Source organism: Vigna umbellata, chromosome 6 (genome assembly GCF_029865625.1).
Source record: "Vigna umbellata cultivar VRB3 chromosome 6, Vumbellata_1.0, whole genome shotgun sequence".
Taxonomy (NCBI): domain Eukaryota; kingdom Viridiplantae; phylum Streptophyta; class Magnoliopsida; order Fabales; family Fabaceae; genus Vigna; species Vigna umbellata.
In genome coordinates, this window is record NC_142170.1 from 14,944,896 (window position 1) to 14,967,806 (window position 22,911).

General features: G+C 31.3%; 4 protein-coding genes across 7 annotated transcripts; 3 read left to right on the top strand and 1 right to left on the bottom strand.

Annotated features, from left to right (window-relative positions):
* The first annotated feature begins 950 nt into the window (after positions 1 to 950).
* On the top strand, positions 951 to 5,271 carry LOC124834614 (uncharacterized). Its single transcript, XM_047309334.2, has 8 exons — positions 951 to 1,307; positions 1,413 to 1,712; positions 1,798 to 2,013; positions 3,152 to 3,303; positions 3,960 to 4,118; positions 4,258 to 4,338; positions 4,423 to 4,477; positions 4,728 to 5,271. Exons 1-8 carry the CDS (start codon positions 1,197 to 1,199, stop codon positions 4,932 to 4,934), a joined length of 1,281 nt encoding a protein of 426 aa, XP_047165290.1. The 5' UTR covers positions 951 to 1,196; the 3' UTR covers positions 4,935 to 5,271.
* Positions 5,272 to 8,354: 3,083 nt separating this feature from the next.
* LOC124834618 (Single hybrid motif superfamily protein) lies at positions 8,355 to 14,028 on the top strand. The gene is made up of 9 exons (XM_047309338.2): positions 8,355 to 8,560; positions 9,862 to 10,047; positions 11,887 to 11,966; positions 12,616 to 12,675; positions 12,821 to 13,072; positions 13,141 to 13,203; positions 13,424 to 13,492; positions 13,619 to 13,664; positions 13,754 to 14,028. The coding sequence occupies exons 1-9, from the start codon at positions 8,551 to 8,553 to the stop codon at positions 13,822 to 13,824; spliced, it is 837 nt and encodes a 278-aa protein (XP_047165294.2). The 5' UTR covers positions 8,355 to 8,550; the 3' UTR covers positions 13,825 to 14,028.
* Positions 14,029 to 15,122: 1,094 nt separating this feature from the next.
* Positions 15,123 to 17,249, top strand: LOC124834620 (uncharacterized). Of its 2 annotated transcripts, XM_088093420.1 has the most exons (3): positions 15,232 to 15,549; positions 15,665 to 15,734; positions 16,753 to 17,249. In XM_088093420.1, the coding sequence occupies exons 1-3, from the start codon at positions 15,355 to 15,357 to the stop codon at positions 16,992 to 16,994; spliced, it is 507 nt and encodes a 168-aa protein (XP_087949546.1). In that variant the 5' UTR covers positions 15,232 to 15,354; the 3' UTR covers positions 16,995 to 17,249. The 2 variants fall into 2 exon arrangements, with proteins under 2 accessions (XP_047165297.1, XP_087949546.1); XM_047309341.2 differs by lacking the exon at positions 15,665 to 15,734 and having other exon boundaries at positions 15,123 to 15,549.
* An 887-nt stretch (positions 17,250 to 18,136) lies between these two features.
* LOC124834626 (aspartate-glutamate racemase family) lies at positions 18,137 to 21,861 on the bottom strand. 3 transcript variants are annotated; one of them, XM_047309356.2, is made up of 3 exons: positions 21,711 to 21,861; positions 20,197 to 21,195; positions 18,137 to 18,704 (listed from the first exon to the last, which is right to left on the bottom strand). In XM_047309356.2, exons 2-3 carry the CDS (start codon positions 20,899 to 20,901, stop codon positions 18,417 to 18,419), a joined length of 993 nt encoding a protein of 330 aa, XP_047165312.1. In that variant the 5' UTR covers positions 20,902 to 21,195; positions 21,711 to 21,861; the 3' UTR covers positions 18,137 to 18,416. The 3 variants fall into 3 exon arrangements, with proteins under 3 accessions (XP_047165312.1, XP_087948594.1, XP_047165313.1); XM_088092468.1 differs by having other exon boundaries at positions 20,197 to 21,145; positions 21,711 to 21,837; XM_047309357.2 differs by lacking the exon at positions 21,711 to 21,861 and having other exon boundaries at positions 20,197 to 21,660.
* Between the last annotated feature and the right edge of the window lie 1,050 nt (positions 21,862 to 22,911).

The following is a 22,911-nucleotide window of genomic DNA, read 5'->3' on the forward strand; positions in this document are numbered from 1 at the left end:
TTTATGTTATTGTTCTAAAAAGTCGAAATAGATGAGTAAAATTGCAAGTAGTTACGGCTTCAAAAAATAGTTCTCTATATGTATATAATAGACAAATATTTATTTTTTCATAAAAGTATAAAATTTAATGACTATAATATAAAATATGTAAGTTTATGTATAATTTGTAAACAAACATAAAAGTTAATTTCAGAAGTAAATAGATAATATGCTATTTGGTATTTCCCATTTAAAAAAATCAATAATTTTATTGTGTTGATTTCGGAGACAAATATTTAATTTAAAAAAAAATAAATATTGCACACATTTCAAGTAAACAAACAAAATCTAGTGGTGCAACCAAAACTTTATTTATTAATTTATAGCATTTGTTATTTTCTCTTTTTAAACATGTCCGCAGAAAAAAAAATTATTTGAAATACAATAATTGTTGTTTTTGAAAAATAAAAACAATTATGGTCTTATTAATTTTATTTAAATCTTGTTAATGATTTAGAGTATTTAGTGATTGCATGACGATTTTTGTTTTCTTTTTTAAATTAACTATATTAATACTACTTTTTTTTTATAAATATATGTGATAATTATTAAAGACGGTATATAATAATCGTAATAAATTTAAATAAAATTATTAAAACTAAAATATTTATATAATTATGTTTTTATTATATTAAAAACGAAAAAGTAACAAACTATTCGTGTATTCCTTTATTTTAATGAAACGAGTTACTCTTTCAATAAATATTTGTTCTGGTGAAGTTGAAAGGTAAATAATTTAAGAAAAATTAGAAAGAAAAAGAAAAACAGTCAATTTGAAATATTTTTACATGACTAAATCTGTATTAGATAATTACATAACTAAATTTTATGATTTTTAATTGATCAGTGTGAAAAATTGTTTTCCCGTGATAATTTATTTTCCTAAATGAAACTAAATTTGCATTTGGTGAATGAGAGTGATATTAGGGTATGCAGCGTAATAAAAGAGAAGAGCTTCTGTTTAATAATCAAGAAAGAAGAAGAAAGAATAAGAAGAGGAAGAGGAAGAGGAAGAGAAGCTGAAGTTCGAGTTTTTGGAGTGGTTGGTGAGATTTTGTTGGGCGGAGAAGAAAGATAAAGAAAGAAGAGAGAGGAATTTGGAATCGGTGGGTCTACGAGTATCGAAGAGAAGAAGAAACAATCGATTGAATCGAAAAATGTCGCTAACGAGCGTGAAAATGTCGGAAGAAGTGTGGTTAAGTTGCCTCACTCATGCATTGTCCACTGAAACCGAAGAGATTATGGGTCTTCTTTTTGGGGACATTCAGGTAATCTGACCTAACATTTCTTTCTATGTTATCGAGTCAATTGAAGAAACGCATAGACACAGTACCAGGGTCGATTAATGATTGTTATGGGTTGGGTTGATTCAGCATTCGAAAAACGGGAACGTGACTGCATTGATCTGGGGGGCGTCTCCTCAGAAGAGGTCTGATCGGCGAAAGGATCGAGTGGAAACCGACCCTGAGCTCTTGGCCGCTGCAACTGCCCTCGCTGAGCGAATGACCACAGCCACTGGAACTACGACAAGGGTAATTGGTTGGTACCATTCACACCCGCACATTACAGTTCTCCCTTCCCATGTTGATGTAAAAACCCAGGCAACGTACCAGCTTCTTGACTCTGGATTTATTGGCTTGATTTTTTCCTGTTTCAGTGAAGATGTAAACAAGGTCTGTCTTCAATGCATGGCCAAAAGATTCTTCAATTGTAAATTTTCTTTAAGTTTATCGTCAAATACCTCTGGGTTGTGTTCAGGTTGGAAGAATTCAAGTAATTGCTTTCCAGTCATATGATGGGAGGCAGAATCAGTTATCAGGACCCATACCTTTGTCTCTTGTAAATAGAAGCCCTATTATCGATATCGATTCATCGCCAAGTTCTTCAGAGAATTTATCAATAATACCTGGTTACTTCAAGGCAGAGAGGTCTTTGCAGGACACTGGTGATTCGACAAATAGTGGTCCTAGTAAGGTATAATTTTTTATATCTCTAGGTGATTTAAAGTTTGGTATGTGTGCTGTTGTTTGGCCGTAGAATACACAATGGTATTTAGAATGCTTATTTTGCTTGAATGTAAAATTAATGAAACATGATGCAACTTACTGAAATTGTTAGAGGGGTGTTTCTTTATTAAAATATAGTTCTGTTTGTTTTCTGCTTTCCAGTCCCAATTTCAAACAAGTCGCTAGATGATTTGGATACTTCTTTTTTTTAATGTTAAAATACCATCATGATAGATTGTTTTCTAGTGTCCACCTCCAGTAGTGTTTTTAGGGTGTATTCATATCATGACAAAGTTTTAAATGCAAGATACTTGAACCAACGAGCTTTAGAATCCCGTCTTCTTTTCCGAATATGAAATGAAGCTATTGGATTCAGTGTTTGGAACCGGGACCAAATGGGTAGTAGGATCCATTGATGGATTGGAGTCAGTTATTTTTATGAATATACGTAGCAGTAATTCTGCATTGGTTCTGTATTAGAAATTACATGATTGCAGTTATTCATAGAATATCTTAGAGTGAATGAAAGGGTTGGACGCAGATGGTATTCGGAGTATGTATGCATGGGATATAAAATAACATCTTGTATTAGTTATTCTGCATTAGTTCTGTATGGGAAACTGCAGAGTGATTGGTATTCATAGAAATTAACATTTTTCAGTTACGTTTTTGGATTATAGCTAGTAATAGTGGGGTGTGTTATTAAGGAAGTGTATTATCATTTGCAGCTTGCGAGAAGAGAGCACTCTCTGTTGGAGGCTTTTGTCTCTGGGACTACAAGAATACTGTTGTTTTGTGCATGATTAAGCACTCAATATTGTATTTTATCATAGCACCACCCTTGGCTTGTATCCAATCTGCATTTCTTTTCTGAAACTGGTTTTACTTGAAGTTTCCTATTACAACTCTGGATTTTTGTGTATACCATTTGTTGATATGGCAAGATGAGGGTATAAGATAAAACATAAACTCTCCATGTTCACATTATGGGAAATGAATTCAGTCCCTTGCGGTTCTACTGATAAAACTAGTTTTTCTTCTATACTGGATTAAAATACTGCATTGTGTTCCTTTCTTAGACTTATATAATCATATATATTTGCTAGGACGGTGGGAGATCAGACTTGGGGAATTTCTTTGCTAATGCTGATGCCAACTACCATCCCAACAATTCAGACACTAACATAGTTGATGTTGATCCCATGGACATGTCAGATAGTATGCAAGAGGCCATGCATCGTTCGAATTTGGACACGAGGTATATAATATTGATAAGTGCGTAATGCACCACTAATATCTTTATTATTTATCAACGTACAGTTTAGGCCTACTTTTGGTATTTGGATTCTGTGTGTCCTGTTGATCCATAAGGGAACATGGTGTATCTAAAGTATCAAACCTTAGGTGATTTGATAAGATCAAAGATATGTGCTAGGTATTTGCCAATAAAGAAAAACAGAAAGTAAAAGGGGAGACCCCAGTATCCATTGATTTCATGAACAATAGTTCGTTTGCTTGGGCACATAAATCATAGTCTGTAATAAAAAAATTTCCTCTAATTCTTCTCAGGGCTAATTCCCATTTGGTTATCTAAGCTTTCCTTGACACTTTATTCCAAGTGTGTATGATTGGCCTCAATAACTTGTTACACCATGAATTTTCTATCAATAAATATAATCACACCGGAGGCAGAGATAGGCATCCATTATGTGGATGATTCTCAATCTTGGTGGTTGGTTGAGTGATAAACGGAAGGTATAAAATAACTGCAGAGCAACTCTTTACCATAAAACAGTAGCACCGTTTTCTGCATTCTTTGTATTATTATTGGTCAGGTCAGCCATGCTTAATCATTTGAGGTTGACAAGATAGTTTCCCAGTCTTGGGTTTTAAAATGGCTTTTATTGGTTTCAGAGGTGCACAGAACGCAAGAAAAGAAGTTCCCCTTCATGTTGTGCCAGCCTTGTCTATTATCAACCTTGAGTCGCCATTATCATCATACGCAGATCTGCAACATGTACTATTTGAAGAGGAGCGAAGTGCATATACTCAAGCCATCTCACAAAATACGAGGTGATAATTTGATAAAATATATTATCATTCTTGATACTTCAACGAACTGTCTTTAATTTTCTTGTTTATTTGCTTTAATTATGTCATCCTTTTTGTACTGTCTTTAATTTCCGATACACCCTTTGTTTGTACTCTGCAGGGATGGGAAAATTCATCCTCTGACTTTTATACACCACACTTCTACTTATCAGGCTTCCTTGTGCAAGTTTATTGAATACTGGTAAGAGCAAAATGTCCATTTTCTAGTTCCTCCTTATTTTCTTCTACTTCTCCAATAACAATTTACTACTTTCTAACTTTACAGTTTAAGTCCTGCTATAAGTACGCTTCAAGATCGACTGCGAGATAATCAAATTCGGGTATTTATCGAAATTAAAGTTGCATCATGATAGTTTTTCACTGACCGTATTACTATCTTGCAAAAGTTACATTTTTGAAATCCTTTTTGCCCGATTTTCTGTGAAATTCAACCTTTTTTTAAACTTATTAACGGAATGCCCTAATTTGGATTGACAACTAACTTGCCCTTGTTTGTCCACCAGGACCATTCCAACATGTCTCTAATCATTCTAATAATTTCTTACACATATGTGTTGTATATGATGACAGCTATCAGTTCTGAGTGAAGAAGCCAAAAGTCTGGAGGCTGAGTCATATAGAGGGAGCGAAGCAGGTACTGGATCTCCTCGTCAAGTTGCATCTCCTACACACCGAGGAGGTTCCTCTCCTGGTCTGAGAAACTTGCACGGTTCACCTGAACCATCCGGTTCTAGGAAGGTAGCAAGTCCTGGTAGCCGGAGCAGAAAAGGATATTGAAGTGAAAACTCTATTTTGAAGTCATGCTTCAACCAATATAATCGGTGATGATTTACGATGGTTTTCCTAAAATGGGATGTTTAATAGGTAGAATGTACATGGAAATGGTATTGCCTCAGTTGAAATGATGCTAGATGATGTATTCTGCTAGTAATAGAGTAAAAATGGCGGTTTGGTGATTTCTTTCATTTTGGATAACACATTGAAATTATCAAATGGCGTTCACGGTTGGATTAAAAGCAGTTTGAATAGTCCTTTATAGTGTTTGTTTTAGTGATTTGCAACACTTGTCAACATAGTTCTTAATTTGGTAACAGATGAGCCAATTTCATTAGTATATGATAAAACATTACATTGAGTAATGCTCATGTTCAAAAATTGTATTTAAATTAAACAATTTAAAAATAGACCATAACTCTACCTAAATAAGTTGAGTTGTTCCTTGAAAAAACAGTAAAAATATAATTTTCTTACCTTTTTAATGAAGAAGTTTTCGAAGTTAATAAGGAAAAGGGCAAATTAAATAATCCAATGCCATAAGAAAAATAAAATTTAGATTTTGTTTTTGAAAAAAAAAAGAGTTCAAATCTGACAATAACCATACCATCTCGGAAGAACATACAAAAGCTCCGAATGATCTAAATTATGGTGATATAAGTGCAAGAAAGTTCTACATTAAAATCAATATTTATTAAGGATACATGTAAAATTAAAGTGGCCATATATTTATTGCATTAGACTTATTTATTGTTGAATTCTTGATTCAAAATATTTGTTGCCAAAGGTAGGTGTTTATAATCTCGTGCTTTATTTCTACATAAACTTTGCTATACGTACGTAGGGAAGATTCTCGAAATGTTCTGGTAATCTGAAATAAAATGTATGAAATAATATGATAGAATAATATTATCTCTAATTTAAAACTGTAAAAGAATAAATTTATTAGTTTTATTCTTTACATTATGTTCAACTTTTTATAATCTTTTTAATCAATATAAAATTTAGACTTATATTTAGAGTCTATAATAATATTGTATTTATGATCTTGAAGTATAAAATATTATGCTTTAACTACAAGGCAGTACGATCCTTTTGGGGTTTATTCACCATTTATATTATCAATACACTTTCTGCTTACAAGGATTTAAGAATTTAATAATTAATTTACTTGATGATATTAAATTTGTAATTAATTGATACATATGTTCTTTAAATTATTGAAAAAGCTAACAATTACTTGTATGGTGCTGATGACTTTTATTTTATAACTATATAAAGAGTACAAATTCTTTACCGAAATTTTGGCGTAATTAATTATTTAATTAAGTTTTAGATATTTTAAAACATCATAGTCAAGGTTATTAATCCAAGTTTCTATATCAGCCACTTGTTCTTCTTCAAATGATGGAAAATTCTTTCATGGAAGACACACTCATAAAGTTTTCAAGTATCTATTCAAAGATAACTCTATTAATTATTCCCTAATCTAAATTTTCTTAATACTAAGAGAATTTATGATCACTTTCTTATTACAATCAAGCAAACATATGCTCCGATTGATGGTCAAAATAAAGAAAAAAATAGTGTAAGTTATTATCATAATTTATTTTAATTTGTTGTTATTATAATATCATTGCGGGGCGCACATATAATGTTCTCAATATTTTTATCATATTATGTAATATTTAAATAATTGATACATAAAGTTATTTTAATAATGAAAATTTAAACAAGTCATATTTTTAATAATTGAACTTTTTAAAAAAATTATCGAGAATTTAATATTTTCAAAGTTCATATGTAAATTTGTAGGTAAATGTATTTTCTTAAAATTCTTCAATAATTTTGCCTTGTTAGTGGAATGGATGTTGTTTTTTTTTTTTTTTTACTAAATCTAACAAAAATTTTATTATAAATTAATTAGATACAAATGATGAAACAAATAATAGGAGAATGATGAAAGAAGAAGAATGAGAGAAAGAGGAGCCGGAGGTGGTGGAAACAAATTAAACAAAGATATATAGACAAGACAATGATAACGACTAAGGAAGAAAAAAAAGAAAAAAAAGAAATTAAATTATGATATTTATCAATAAATTTTTACTAAAAGTTGGAATTAATTGTAAATAGATTTTGTTGATAATAATTACTAATAAATATATTTCAATAAATTTTAATTATTAATTATAAATAGATTTTGATGATAATTAATATATATTTTTCTGTTGATAAAATTTACTGATAAATATTCTACTAATAAATTTTTAATTATCAATAAATCGTTATTAATTTTATTTACCAATAATTTTTTATAAATATTGATAAATTTTAATCATTCATAATTTTTTTGCAGTAAAAGTTGTGTAAAAGAAATTCAAAAATTAAAATTATGGATGATTAAAACTAAGGAAATTAAATTAAAAAATATATAAAATATGGACAGAAATTACCATTAAGCAAAATATTTAAATGGGAGAGAGGAGAAATAATTCTGATGGCCTAAACGGGTATTGAAAATTATAATATAGTAACATATGTTTTAATATTTAATGTTTATTTCAGTTATGAAAATTTAAATTTCAAATTTTAGCGAATTTCATTTTCTTATACTAATTTTACAGTGCATATTACTTCTACTCTACTCAAATAATTATTTTTTTTATATTTACAACATAAACGGTAAAACATCCCAACAATTAATTATTTGACTAAGTAATTAAAATTATCATTTTATTTTTAATTCAAAATTATTTCATTATAATATCATGACTAAAGTTATAAATCTAAAACTGAAGTGTAATAAGATATTAAATGTGCTGAATAAAAAAGTTTTTTTTAAAATAATTTTACATACAAATTAAAGAAAAATACCACCAAAGTGAGGTCGGTCTCATAAAACTGAACTCTCCAGAATTAATGTGGACAAAGAAAGGTTAAATTAAAACTCATAATCAATTAATAAATAATAAATGAATCAATATCACATTAAAAGTGGAGATACGTTAGTTAATAACGGATCGAAGTTTTGAATTTTTTTCTTAAAATGTATATTCACTAAAAAAAAAATACCCAAATAAACTCGTTTTAATTTAAATTTTTAAATTAAACCTATTTATTACTCACGTGTTAAACACTATCATTCGAATTTCTTTTCTTCCTTTTTTTTTTCTAATTTTCAAAAACATTGAAAAAATCAGACTTAAACTCAGTAAAATCAGGCCAGAAATTCACTCCAGGCCAGCCAAACAATAAATTAATAATTCTCAACTTAAATAATAAATTGATCTAGCTTGATAAATAAATAGGTTTTTTTGAGTAAAAAAAATATATAAATAGTTTTATATTTTAGGAGAAAATCTAAGTTTAATAGAAACGGAAATAGAAATAGCATCCTTAAAAAATCCAGCTGTAACCGTCAATCCTCATTCATTCCATGTTGGTATTGGTGTTGTTGTTCATGTTGGTGTCTCTCTTCTCTTCTCATTCTTTTGTAGTCTTATATGCTTTCACTCTCTCAACTCTCAAGTGACACAACAATTTTCTCTTCTCTTTTTCACCTTCTTTACTTCCCAACCCTTTTACCCTTTTTCCAGACACTTTCCGCTCCACGCTTCCAATGGCTTCATGTGAGTTTTCCTTCTCTTTATTTTCTATCCATTCCATTACAGATTACAATTGCTGCTTCAAAGAGGAGCCTTTTCCATGATTTTATGTTTTTCTTGTGATTTGTTTTGCAATATCGTTAGTGGGGTTGAAACGAAAGTGGAATGTGATTTTATATTTGAGACGAAGTTTTCGGTAACATGGTAGATGCTCGTTTAGTGATGTTATATTTGCTTTGTACTGAGTACTGAGAATCTGCTGTATTTTTAATCTGATGGGTCAATCGTATGGTAATCTACTTTACTCATCCCACCGACTTTTCAATGCTGTGGGTATCGGATTGTTTATAAATTCGTAATTGCTGCAGTCTTCACTATGACGTCGTTTCAATTATTTTGTACAATGTAATTTTGTAATGATTTTTTGAACCAAATATTGTACTTGTCTTTGAAACTCTGTTTATGGGTTCTTGCCTTTTGAGTTTGTTTTGTTCATGTCCATTGTAAGATATATTACCTCCTGTTTCAATATATAAGCCAAGAAAAAGTAATTCACATCAATTAAGAAATGGTGTTAGTAGTATTTAATTGATATAGTTTCATTTACGAAAGTGATTTTTTTCGTAATCTAAACTTTGTAAAATTTGATATCAAGAATAGAAGAGTTATTATTCTCAATTAAATGAAGGCATCTTAGAAATAGTCTCATCTTTTCCTTTAATTTGTGAGCCTACTGGTTAACTGTTGTTCCTTCAAGTGAGGATTATGTATGGGCTTGCTGTTCTAAGCCTCAAAGATGGACTACTAGTGGAATAAATTGACACAAATATGAATGATTTCTGAGAAACAAACATAGGTCACAACGAGTGTGAATGAAAAGAATACATGTCTCCCCCTCTAGCAGTTTTATGTGTAAAATATAATCACGATTGAGTGTTGAAAATGGTACTTTTTCAGCCCAAGATCATGTCTATTGTGCTCTGTTCTTTGTAATCTTTGCCGAAGTTCCATTATATAGTGTAGGAATCTATTTGAAATTTCTATTATTTTGTTTCTTCTTTATTATTTTTCTCTTTGATTTCATCAATGTATTTTTTATTGTGATTTTTTTTCCTACTAATCGGAGCATCATTTACATGTGCATTTGACAAACTTTTTAACATTTCAAAGAAACTTTTCCATTATTCTTCAATCATTTTCTGTTGTCTTGACATATTGGATACTTAGTATGCAAATTATGAAAGAGTTTGGTGTTTCTTTCAAGACTACTAAATGGTTATGTACCCCCTCAGAAAGTGGTTATCATGTCATAAGTTCTATCACAGGTAGCTTAGGTAGCCCAAATATTAAAGTATTGAACTTGTACTTTAGTGGAAAAAATGTTGGCCTTTCAAAACAAGTTGGTACAAGAAGCTGGAGAAGGCAGTCATTGCAGTACACTGGTTTGGTTATGTCACGACAGACAGATAGGCTTTTAGCATCATCCAATGATCCATCGTCAGAGATCCAGAGTAAGTTCTTCTATTTTTCGATTTTGTACGTACTTTTTGTCATATAGGCTATACAAAAGCGGTCATTACTTTATTTCTCAATTTCTAAGCCTATTAAATTTCTTACCATCAATGATTTCTAGTGGATCCAATGCATTATCTCTGTCCAATTTAGGATTCTGTTAGTAATCTAGTGAGTTTTGGCTTGCATATTGATGTCATACTATGTGTGCATGATATAGCACACACATTCAGATCTTGTTATTTCTGTTTTGAGAAAGAATCATTCATGTGTTTTAACCCAGATGCTTAAGCTTTTAGGGTAGTCGTTTCAAGACATGGTATTAAAGCCTATGTTGCAAGTGGTTTAGAGTTCAATATTAGCTGCTACTCCAGTTCTTCTAAAAAAATTTTAATTTTAACACACTATGAGTCTTTGCATTGACCAGTGTTCAAAGGGCACAGGACTCTTGGGTGGGAGGATGTGATGGATATAAAGCCATTCTTGTGCTTCAATCTAAAGCTTAAGCTTTTGGAATAATTGGTTGATGACAACTTCATTATATGAAAAAACCTTATATTTAAATAGATTGCATAACAAATAAGTGTTTTATTAATTTATTTTTTATTTGAGGAAAGAAGTAATTAAACCATATTGGATATGTTTGTATAAATTCAAAAGTTATATTATTGGAATTGATACTATAGATCATACTTAATTATTTATATACTTGACAATTTAAAATATTTTGCATGGAAAATATTTAATTTAGGTTTAGTATTTAATTTTTTTTAGTAGTTAAAGAATGAGTAGACTACGTTCATATCATATAGGTGACTGTTCAAGAGCTTAGTTCATACTTGAAATTCTATGGTAATTTACTCCCATATACATTTATTTTATGAAAATACATCAGTTTTACAATTACAAACAAACCTTGAAGTTGAGTTTCCTTTATTTATTATTGCTTTCAACCGAAAATATTAATGTGCTTGTAATATAGAATAGAGTTAACTCTATTTTAGTCCTCAAAGATGCATGTTCAAGAGTTTAGTTCATACTTGAAATTCTATTGTAATTTACTCCCATATACATTTATTTTATGAAAATACATCAGTTTTACAATTACAAACAAACCTTGAAGTTGAGTTTCCTTTATTTATTATTGCTTTCAACCGAAAATATTAATGTGCTTGTAATATAGAATAGGGTTAACTCTATTTTAGTCCTCAAAGATGCATGTGACATCCATTTATCCTTCAAATAAACCTGATATCATTTTATTTTCTTGATCAAAGTGAAAGCAAATTGACCTTCCATAAGAGTTTATATCAATTTAGTCCCTCCATCATAGAAATTAGTGTTGATAAAGTCTTTCACTTTTGTGATGCACAAACAGAAGGCAACTTTGATGTCACTTTTCGCAGCGTATAGACTATATTAGCATCAACTTTGATAGGAACTTAGGTATTATGGGGTGTCGAAGTTCCACAGGAGTAGTTTAAAATACTCGGTGGAGTATTTAAGTATTTGGTTCTCCCCCTCTTAAATAGTTAGGTTTTGGGTGAGTTCCCCAACTGCTTGGGTACTTACATATCATATGAATACAAGGAATATGGACACTATGGAGGAACTTGTACTGTTCTTTGTTGTAAAATTTTCATAAATGTATCTTTTATAGGATTTTTTTAAACATACGATTGTACATTTTGTAATCTGATTCACTTTTCTGACTTTACTTATTGTGTAAAAGCTATAAAACTATTGATTTGAAGTTTCTCACAGTGGCAAACACTATTAACTTGATATTTGTACCATTGTCTGGCTTCTATGACATACTTTAAATGATTACATCACAGCTATTAAAAGGTCGGAAGAAGGTTCTGAAGAGATTAAATCTTCAGATTTGACAAGTCAGCTTATTCCCAATTTTAACGAGGTTAGTACTTGGAAAATCCCATTGTTTATTCATCTATTTGTTTTTTCATTTTTGCAGGGAGAAGAATCTATAAAACAGATCCAAATTTGTGATGATTCTATTGTGCTGCTTTCATCTATTACCTTATTTGTTTGTTAGTCAATATTTGAGTAAGCTGTTCCATATTTATAAAACCATTTTATGTATCTAAACCTTTATGTGCTCTGGTATGTTGTGTAAAATTGGCCAGTATATTTTAGTCTAAAATTGGCCATTGCTTAGCTTGAAATGTGGCTCTACATTAGGTTCTGGACCTTAAGCTCTTTCTGATTAAACTGACAAAGCACAGGTCAAAATAAAAGTACAGTTTGTGTCCAAGCTTATGAACCTATCAAATGTTTAGCATCCTAGCTCCCGAGGCTTGACCTACATCCCAGCTTTCATTTATTACAGAAATTTGTGTGGATACTTCTATGATTTTCTTTACTTGGAAGTGTTAAATAATCATTTTAATCTTTAAGTTCTGAAGTTTTCCCAGTTAGAAAAACTTGTCTTTTATGACACTTGAAAAGAGATTTTGTCACATCGTAATGCACTAGTCTATTTTCTACGTTTATTCTTCATGAATGAAAAATTTGAAGTCGTGTATATGTATGGACATTCTTTGCAGGTGGAATTCCTAGTCACAAAATTATGTGACACAAGTTCAATTGGGGAGTTAGAATTAAAAGTAAGTACAATGAAGTTGAATTTATATGTCTTCATTAGCACAATATTACTCCAATTCTCTCTCATAATTGCATTTGATATAGACTTGCTTCTTATTGTTGTTTCTTCTCTTCGTTGTCATCTGCCCAAATTCCAAATGGTATCAGCTTGCTGGGTTTCACCTGCATGTTGTGAGGGATTTGACTAAAAAAAGTAAAGCTCTACCTCCTCCTATTCCTGCTTCTGTAAGTGTAAATAATGCCATAGAAGCGCCTAAAACAAACGGATCAGTTTCTACAACTTCACTGGCCATCTCAAAGCCTATAAGCCCGGTAGAACCGATATCCTCTCCAGGATCTATCCAGAAATTCCTTGAAAGAGCTGCTGATGAAGGCTTGGTAATAATTCAGTCCCCAAAGGTAAGAATCTGAAACTCGTACTTCATATTTTACAAACCTTACATAATGTTCTCTAAAACCGTAAGCAGGTGGGTTTCTTTAGGAGATCACGAACAATAAAGGGGAAGCGTGCTCCACCATCATGTAAAGAGGTACAGTTTTTGGCATCTTTTCTCTTTTCCTTTTATTCGGGAAATCTCGTTATACACCATGTGAGACTACCCAGAAACATACAACTTGTAAAATTTATGATCACAACACAATTGCAATATTTTGAAAACATGGCTAGCAGTTTCCTAGTAGGGCAACATCAGAAAAACTGTTTTTTTTTTTTGGCGTGGTGTTCTCATGAAGTACTGTGCCAATTAACAGAAACAAAGGGTTGAGGAAGGGCAAGTGATTTGTTACATTGAACAACTGGGTGGTCAGGTGCCAATTGAGGTTTGTGTCGTGACTCTCTTCCAAGTCATTCTGTGACTTCTCATGTTTATGATTTGATGTTGATAAGGGGCAAATGACTGTAATATGATGAGTGCTAATCATTGCTATGACTTTCAATGTTTGCAGTCTGATGTGTCAGGAGAGGTTATCAAGATACTGCGAAAGGATGGAGGTTAGTTTCTCCGATCAATTTAATTTAATTTTTCTAAAGACCAGACTGGTATTGTGTTGTGTGTGACTCTTATTTTTGGTCTTTCACAGATCCTGTTGGATATGGTGACGCTCTTGTTGCAATATTGCCATCATTTCCAGGAATAAAGAAGCTTCAATAGGTTGAAATTTTGAAAAAAGACATTCTTGCAAACGATGCTGTAATTTACCAATGCGAATGCTTCATTACTGTTTTACTTCCTGTGGTCCATAGCTTGTTTATTTTTACTGTTAGTTTTCCATAGCAGAGACAAAGGTAAACTAAAACAACCTTGTTTTCTCATACTTTTCTGTTTCTGTTAGTGGATTTCTCATCTTCTCGCTCACGCTATTGGCATTTGGATTTAGTTTTAATAACCAAACTTCTCATACTTTCCTGTTTCTGTTGATAGATTTATTATGAACAATTTTTATTAATTCAATGCAAAAATCCAATAATTTTTTTTATAAAAAGAATTATCAAGTATTGCATATGAAGCGTCAAAAGAGATATTAGGTAAGTAATAAAGGTTTGGTGAGATTATTTGATGGATACATATTTATACACTTTACTAAAAGCTAACATATTTCGCAATTCATCTTAAAATTAACTCATCTAAATGTATATAATATTTTTTAATATTTGTAAGCTATAAAATATTTATTTGAACACTGGCGTTTTTCTTGTTTTCTTTAATAATTAATGTATTCATGTCTTAATCATATACTACATGACTTATTTATATCATTTGAATTAATTGAATAAATAACTTTTTCATTCTTCAAAAGTATAATTCAATACACACCCATCAGAAAGATAACATACCTAGAGCCTGACTTAACCCGTGTCATATTCATTTATTAAATAGCAAGTTCCAATTTTTTAAAGAAGTTATTTAATTAATAAAGTTAAATTAATTTTTTTTTAAATTTAATCAATTGAAATTATATTTTTGTATCTAAAAGTTAAAAGAATTGACTTACATATAAAATTAGGCTCACTAATTCATTTATATGTAACTTAAGCTTTCAAACAAGTATTTTTCTTTTTTTCAATTAGGCTAGGATTCACAGGATTTTGAAATGAAAAAAAAAAGGTTAATTAAGTAAATTTATAAAAGGGAAATGTCGATATCAATTGAGGGGGTGTAAATCACAAAATCCTTATTTTTATTTCAGATACAAAACTAATAATGAAGCCCAAAGCCCATAACATATGGGTGGTGAGGCTATTTTGGTACTTTTCTTGTTTCATTTGGGCTCGAATTCCGTGTCGGGATTTTTGTGTCAGGTCAATATAAATAATATAAATACAATACATGCATATATTTATATTATATATATATATATATATATATATATATATATATATATATATATATATATATATATATATATATATATATATAGTACAAACCAAAATCAACTCTTGGTATTCACTCTTTCGTTTCATTCGTTACAGTGAGCGTTTGACCGTTTTGGATGAAGAGCGGTGCATTTGGCGTGAAGCGAAGTGAAGATGGAGACACAACGAGCACAGACACAGCTCAGAAACTCAACAGAATCAGAAAACAATTACAGTAATAATAATCATCACAACAATGTTAACCATAATCGTAACTTGATGGTGAAGACTGAGTTGTGTAGGAGATTCAGGAGAGGCGTCTGCGTTCATGGAACCAAATGCGATTACGCGCACAGCGTTGCAGAGCTCCGACGCCAACCCAAACTATGCAGATTGTTCCTTCAAAACAAACACTGCCCCTACGGACGCACTTGTCGCTACCTGCATTCAGCCACACCAACGCCGCCACCGCCACCACCACAACCATCAACTTTTCAAATTCCAAATCTATCATCTCAACCAGGTTTTCTTCTCTCAATTCTATCATCACAGCACTAACGTAAATAGATCTATTAATTGTTCAATTACGCGTTGCGATTCCATGGCGATGCTTACGATTCCATGATTAAATAATGCAGGTGTCATATGTACTAGATCTTCTTCTTACCATCCTCAAAATCGTATTTCTAGTACTCTACCTCTCTACTGGTAGTATTTTTTTTTTTTTGTGAAAGTAGTTAATTTATTATTTGATTGAATAATGTAATTATGATACCGATACATCTTCTCTCGTCATGATACACGCGTAATTGAATTTTATTTTATTAATCTTTTACTTTGAAATAAAAATCTCTATCGTTTGAAAATGTGTTGACACTACGAGACGTGATAGTGTCCAATTATGTAGTATTTTTTTTTATTGAAAGGTGCTGAGTATCAGATTGGTTCAATTCGTGACAAAATGTTCTTTAAGGTCAATATAATAACATACACAATTTAGTTTGATCAGGTTTTGATGTTATATCAAACATAAATTCAACTTGAGTTAGCATTAAAAAAATGTTTTATCATGTTAACATTAGAACTTTCGAAAATGACATTTACATAATCCCAAATAGTAAAAGTGAAACTCCTCATTTAAATGTGATAATAATTGCAATAATCTTTTATGAAAAAAATGCAGTATAGAGTATTTATATTCGCTGTTGTTATCTTGAATAGGATTACCTCCCACGGGAGGACACATGAAAAAAGAAATCATATTCTATGAACACCATAAATTCATTGTTCAATGTAACCAATATGTTCATCATACATGAAATCCCAAACTGTCATTATTGAAGCTTTAAAATATTAGTACTTATTGTTACATATTAATATAAGTATATTTGAATCAATTTGATGATAATCGGTTTGATTTAATTTTGAACACCGCTAGTCATTAGTCAATCCATTCAATAAGTCTTTGCTAGCCAAGCCAGCATGCTTGCTCTGGTATAGATGGATCTGTGGGAAAAAGAATAATTTGGTCGAACGAAAAACAAATTCTGTTTTCCTTTTAGAAAGAATTGAGACAGATACATCTCTTTTGTCATTTTGATGAACAAAACTGATGGGTTTTGATTTGACGCTATATTATAAAATATTTGCATGGCATTTTGTGATTCAATAGAACATGGATTTATGTCCATGTTAATAAATTCTGACCCCTGTTTTTGTGAAGCAGAAATAGGGCAACTTGATCGCTCCTCTTCTGCGGAATACAAGAGAATGAGAACTTGTGCAGAAAGTTGGACAATGCAAACTGATACTGCTGCTGCTACTGCAAATGCCTCAACTAGCACTCTGGCAGCAGGTAGCCCTTCCCCTAAGAATGAACCATATGCTGTGAAGTTCGTATTCAAGAAAAACGAACTAAAAAAGATCGATCGCATTTATGCTGATTGGATTTCAGATTTACCTCGCTGAGAAAGTGGCTGGACAAGTGGATAACTATATTAAAAACTAAGCAATTTTTATTAATGGGTAAAAACTAAGGAATCAGTCCCATCGAGTTTGATTTTGAGGAATATGCATAAGTATTGCATCAGGTATTACAATAGATAGAACTTTTGAACCTGCCAAATTTATGATACTATTATGGGTTAGTACATTTATGTCAAAAATACGAGAAGATTTCAAAGAATTGTATGCAGTGCATATTCACTATTGCCCAGTTTAGTATTCATAAGACGTTAATACAGTATATTGCTAAATTACTACTAGTAATTTAGTAGTAATTTAGCAAAGACTTTTTTTAATAACTCCCTTTTTAATAGTTGGAGTTTTTAAAATATTTTTATTTTTAATTTTTTCTTTTTTTAAAATTTCACAAGAACATTACTTTATTTCTCTTCATTTCCATATAATCTATAGTTAATTTTCACTCATTTATTATAAAGTAAAAATAGTAAAATAAAACTTTATAGTTATTTGTCATTCCAGTGTATTTTAGTTTGTCACGATATTCAACTAGTAATAAACAATTTCGACAATTTTAGTTTTCATAAAATAGAAATATGAATACCGTAATTTAAAAATGTCTACACATTTACTATTTTCTTGTATTTCATTCCATCGCATTACCATTTTTTATCACACTTTCTCTGCTCTTCTTCTATCTCCTTGTATAAGACCAAAGGTTCGTACACCAAAGCAAAAGGGACATGGAGTGATATAAAATACATGCACGCTTGAAGTTCCTATCCAACACAAAGTAAAGCACAAAGCATTTGCGTACTCCTCTAACCTTTAATTATTAAAATTTCCCTATTGAGAAATGGTGAATATGAGAAACAAAACATAGCGTACAAGGTGATATCTTCCAAGTAATATTAAGAATTATCTCTATTTGAGACTAAACAAAACTTTTCTATTCATTCATAAAGCTAAATTAAAATGACAACTAAAAAAAGGGCTTTTATAGGTTTATATTACTGGGCTTAATTAATAACTTGTATTACTGGGTTTATGTTGTTGCGTGTGTTTTACTTTCTGGCTCTATTTTTTCCACATGTTCCAACACCAAATTATAGATAAGATAAAAAACCAAACAAAAAAAACATACAACGTAGTTTAACACTGTTGACTGAATAATATACCTGAGTTGTTGTAAACCCCACAGTATTAAAGTTCGACTCCTCCTTTCGAACAAAATTAATAAGAAAAAAAAAATCTTTCGAAGCTCAAATAACAGTGATTTGCGCATCGATATAAAGCAATACATGCTCTGAAAACCGACATACATCTTCAGCATGGTGAATACAAGAGTTTGCATTAATGAAATGAACGATGTGAATGAAATCAGAAGAATATTGATACACAGTGAAATACAGTAGTAGCTTTCCTTTGTTATTCATGTATTATGTGCCCAGAGGATTTTACCCATTTTACAGTTGACCTGGCTAATGCGTCCATTGGGTCAACACATTTTTTGAGAAGAGGATCATCTGGGGGCAAGAGGTCCCGCATATCATCAGAAGCAAGAATAACAGAATTTGCTGCTCTCACCAAAAGAACTTGAAGTGCAATTCTCAATAGATTGCATGCTCCTTCCATGTCCTTTCTGTTCAAAGCTTCAATTGCAGGTATCACTGTATGCTCCATTGTTGCTCTATCAGGCAGTACAACCTCAAACCCCTGAATATAAGTAAATGAAATTAACAAATATCCAAATCTCTATGGCTTCTCAAGTGTCATCCCAATTCAACATTGTCTTTTAATCATTGCAGAAAAAGTGAAAAACAACTAGTAGTGCATTATATGCAAGTGCATACTTCGCACGACTCCTTGTTCATAAATAAGAAAATGAAAAGAATTGCAAAAACCAACAAAAAGTTGCATGTTCAGGCGCAGAAATACAAAATTCATTATGAACATATTGCAGATACCATTCAGGTTTTTAGCAGCAGTGGTAATTGGTAACTCTGCAGTGCACAGACATAATAGTCTAATAGAGCTGCAGTCGTAGCCAGGTAGAATTCTTTCATTGTTCATAATATCAATCATGAGATCTAATTATACTTTGCATGCACGCACGCACAGAGATTATTCTTTATATATGAAAATGTCCTAATGAACCTAAACCAGAAGAGAAGCTACAAATATATGAAAGTGTACATATATACATGTATGAAGTGTCTGTTGTATTGTGTAATAAAGCAAAAGCTTCTGACAGCGCATGCTCTGCATTACAAAGAAAACATTAAGATCTTATACTCTATTACAAAGGAAATATGGGATAAAAAGTCCCCCCTTCTTAGGTTTTTGTCTTCCAACTGCCATAATATCAATCCAATACTAAACTACTGATTCATTTTTAATGATCTAGATGTAGGTTTTGACACAGAAAACAGATAATGGGTTCACTAAGAACACTGGGTCTAAAAGATGTAGAAATTTAATGATCGAGAAGAAACACTGTCACGGTGCTTTTGGTTTAGCATACAACAATGTAGTCGGCACTAGTTGAATGAAATTAAGAAGCAAGTAAACAAATACAAAACAAATTATCTACCCATTGCATCCTATTGAACAGAAACAAAGCTGTAAGCAATGTACATACATAGATATATGGCTTGCCCAAGAAAAAGAAAAGGACATGGATATGAAATTGAGAGGTCAGGAAGTGCTAATACATTAAATTAGGCATCTCAAATTTCACAAAGTATGAAATACCCCTAATAGAAACTGGCTCAGACTATTGAAAGAAAGCTCCTAACTCCCAATTCCAAAAGACCTATAATCTGTCGCATTTCCCATTATAAATGGTAACTGGCAGGTTCCTATAATCTGTGTCAACTAAAAATGAATGTCTTTGGCCTTCACCTGTTACATTATGGTTAGGAAATTTTATATGCTCAAATCTGTATTAACTCCATAAAAAATGCTGCAGTTATTCAATGGTCGTAAAGTCACAGGAAGAAAACAACAAATTTCAAAGGAATTTGTTCCAGGTCTGGATCATATAGTGTGTTTTGAAAGTTCTACTATGAAAAGCAACACTTTAATGGACATTCCTCAGAGTAACAACATTGACCTGAGTTATTAATTCCTCTAAGCCTAGTGTGCAGTAATAAAATTTGCTTGATATTAAGATATCAGGTTATTGAAAACAGCATAGGGAAATTACTTCATTTTGAAGCTTCTCTTTATAAAAACCAGCTGCCAGAGTTGCATTTGTTGCTAGCACTCCAATCCGCAAAGGACTACCGGCTTCAAGAGGCTTTAGCTTAGCTTCCTTGAGCTCCTTGGCAACACACTCGGCCATGTGAAGAACAGGAACAGAACATCCCTCGCACACTTGTTCATACCAAGAATGTGACACATTACAAGGCATGACTATGCAACTGGCCCCAGAATTCTCAAGAAAAACCCTCTTGTTTCTGAGACTCTCCACAATCGGAGAAGAATCCAGCTTCAAATTTTCCGCTCTACTTGTGCTAGAAACAAAATAACTCCTTTCAAAGGACAGAAGCTCCTTACTAAAGAGAGGATCAGAACACAGTACAAAAGGAATAGAATTTCCTCCATCTTCTGAACTCAACTCCACAAGTTTTCTCAAAAATTTGAGAGTGGCATCCACAGACACCCCTCCAATTATACCCACAGTACTTCCCTGAGTGGCGAAAGGAGCACCCTTTCCTGAAGCAAGGTTTGTGGCATGAATCTTCTCAGAAAACTTCCCACTTTCATCTGCATTCAAAATAACTGAAGATGGGGGTGTGGCTTGAACATGGCACCACCTTGTCCTGCAAAAGTATCTGCGAGTAGGAGCAGCTACACAACCTAGTAATAATGTTTGGAACGGATAACTGAAAGACATCACGTCCAACATCTCCAATGTCCACGAAATTTGAGAGCTGGAGTTCACTCTAGCCTTGTGTTTGTTATTCTGTTGCGTTGTGTGTGAAATCTACAACCCCATTTGAGTTGCAGAGTAAGAACCTCGATGAAGAAGAAGCATGTTGTAGAAAAGCCCTTGTGCAGACATGTGGCTTCACAATTTGACACCAACCTTTCTCAATTCTCACCTCACAGTAAAACCCACCACACCATGCTTCTCTTTCTCCACCCTTGCACTGTTACACATCACCCAACCACAATTCTTCACTGACTCTTTCCGTTTACTCTTTTTTATTCAGAAAAAAAAACAGAGAGACTGATGTGTTATCCATCACTAACATCTATACATTTGTTGAAAATAACTAAAATATCATGTAAATGAATTCAACCAAGAAAATATTGTGCACAAGACCATTTTGGTATGGGAAACATTAGTTCTTAAAATTAATTTCAAAAAAACTTGAAAATGCAAGTCAATATATTAATTTAAAATTTTATACACGTGACTTAATAGACAATATTAACATACATTTAAAAATAAGAAGAAGAAGAGATTAAGCTTAGGGATTAAAAATGTCAGAAATTTATTTAGTTTTCAAGAGTCATGTGAAAGCGCTTAATATACTATCTGGTTGATGTATACAAAATTCCAGTAGGTTTTCTTTGTTAAATTTTTTCAGGGAAGCTCCCAAATTAAGTAAATTTCATATAGAATTTTAAAATAGTTACTATATAAATCAATCATTCACTGTTTGTAGTATTAATGAAAAAAATAGAAATAGAAGAAGAAGAAAATTTTACCATGTTGTGCGATTTGATGAGAAAGCGATAAGAATGGTTGAGAAAGGAAGGAGAAGAGACAAGGAATGGGAATGGGAAGCATCGAAGGATGTTCTCGCCATGTGCAGTATTACTGTCACGTTTCGCATTGCTTCTATCATTCTCTTCTGGGCCCAGATTTTCTTTTTTTTACTTTTATTCTTTAAATTATTATTTTATTTAAATTTAACTATTTTTTAAATTAAATAGATAAAAATCATATGTTAAATCAGTAAAAATTATTTACTAAATAAATAAAAATATCATTTACAAAATAAATAAATCTATTTATAATTAAATGATAAATATTATTTATATTTATTTTTACAACTATAATTTCATTCTTTTTTGTTATGTGAATACACATATTTTTATTAGTAAATAATAATGAAACTATTCAAAATCACAAAGTTTCTTCATCCAAATAATACTTCTGTGTGGGATTTTCACTTTTTTTTTTGGGAAAGGACTCACTACACCACGATTGTCATGTCTTGGGCGCAGGCCCATCAAATGTCCAACATTGTGGCCCAGTTTGACTGTTTGAGCAAAAGTTTTCCTCTCTTATAAAACCCATAGGACAGCTTCTTCTTACATCTTCATAGTTTCAATATGCACTTTCATAATTTTTTATATTTGGAATGTATGATTTGAAATAAAAAAAAAATTATAATAAATCATATAACCTAAAGTATAAAATAAAAAAACAATAATATAAAATGTATTCATATTTTAAATTATATAATTTAGAACGTAATTTCTTTTATTTCAAATTGTGTATTCTGAAATACAAATTATATTTCATTTTGAATTACACATTTCAGAATAGAAAATATATTTTAAATTGTAGAAATTTATTACATTAGTTAAATGATTTTGAAATCCGTTAAAACTGACGATAGATTTTAAAATTTGTTAAAAATATTAATAAATTTTAAAATCTGTAAAGAGAAGTGAAGGAAGAAATAGGTGGAGATTAAAGGAGAAACATCCTTTTTGGGGTCACTACATGTAAACAGGCTAGTCCCAGTAGATAATTATCGCAAAAGAATCTGTTCATAGTTCATCAATTGATATCGAAATTTCAATTCGTACAAGTGATCTGCAACCAAAAGCACCTGTTGAACTATTTCTCCAACAACTCTACTCGATAAGACTTTGACTGTAATTTCTTTCAAGTTAC

Bases quoted from the DNA above. Each gene is read 5' to 3' on its own strand.
- LOC124834618 (XM_047309338.2), top strand. The intron at 12,676-12,820 runs GTAAGTACAATG...AAATGGTATCAG, and splicing joins TTGGGGAGTTAGAATTAAAA to CTTGCTGGGTTTCACCTGCA. The intron at 13,493-13,618 runs GTTTGTGTCGTG...CAATGTTTGCAG, and splicing joins GTGGTCAGGTGCCAATTGAG to TCTGATGTGTCAGGAGAGGT.
- LOC124834626 (XM_047309356.2), bottom strand. From the start codon at position 20,901: ATGTTGGACGTGATGTCTTTCAGTTATCCGTTCCAAACATTATTACTA. The intron at 18,705-20,196 runs GTAATTTCCCTA...ACTTATATTCAG, and splicing joins AAGAGAAGCTTCAAAATGAA to GGGTTTGAGGTTGTACTGCC.
- LOC124834614 (XM_047309334.2), top strand. From the start codon at position 1,197: ATGTCGCTAACGAGCGTGAAAATGTCGGAAGAAGTGTGGTTAAGTTGC. The intron at 1,308-1,412 runs GTAATCTGACCT...GGGTTGATTCAG, and splicing joins TTCTTTTTGGGGACATTCAG to CATTCGAAAAACGGGAACGT. The intron at 1,713-1,797 runs GTCTGTCTTCAA...GGTTGTGTTCAG, and splicing joins TCAGTGAAGATGTAAACAAG to GTTGGAAGAATTCAAGTAAT.
- LOC124834620 (XM_047309341.2), top strand. From the start codon at position 15,201: ATGGAGACACAACGAGCACAGACACAGCTCAGAAACTCAACAGAATCA. The intron at 15,550-16,752 runs GTTTTCTTCTCT...TTTGTGAAGCAG, and splicing joins AAATCTATCATCTCAACCAG to AAATAGGGCAACTTGATCGC.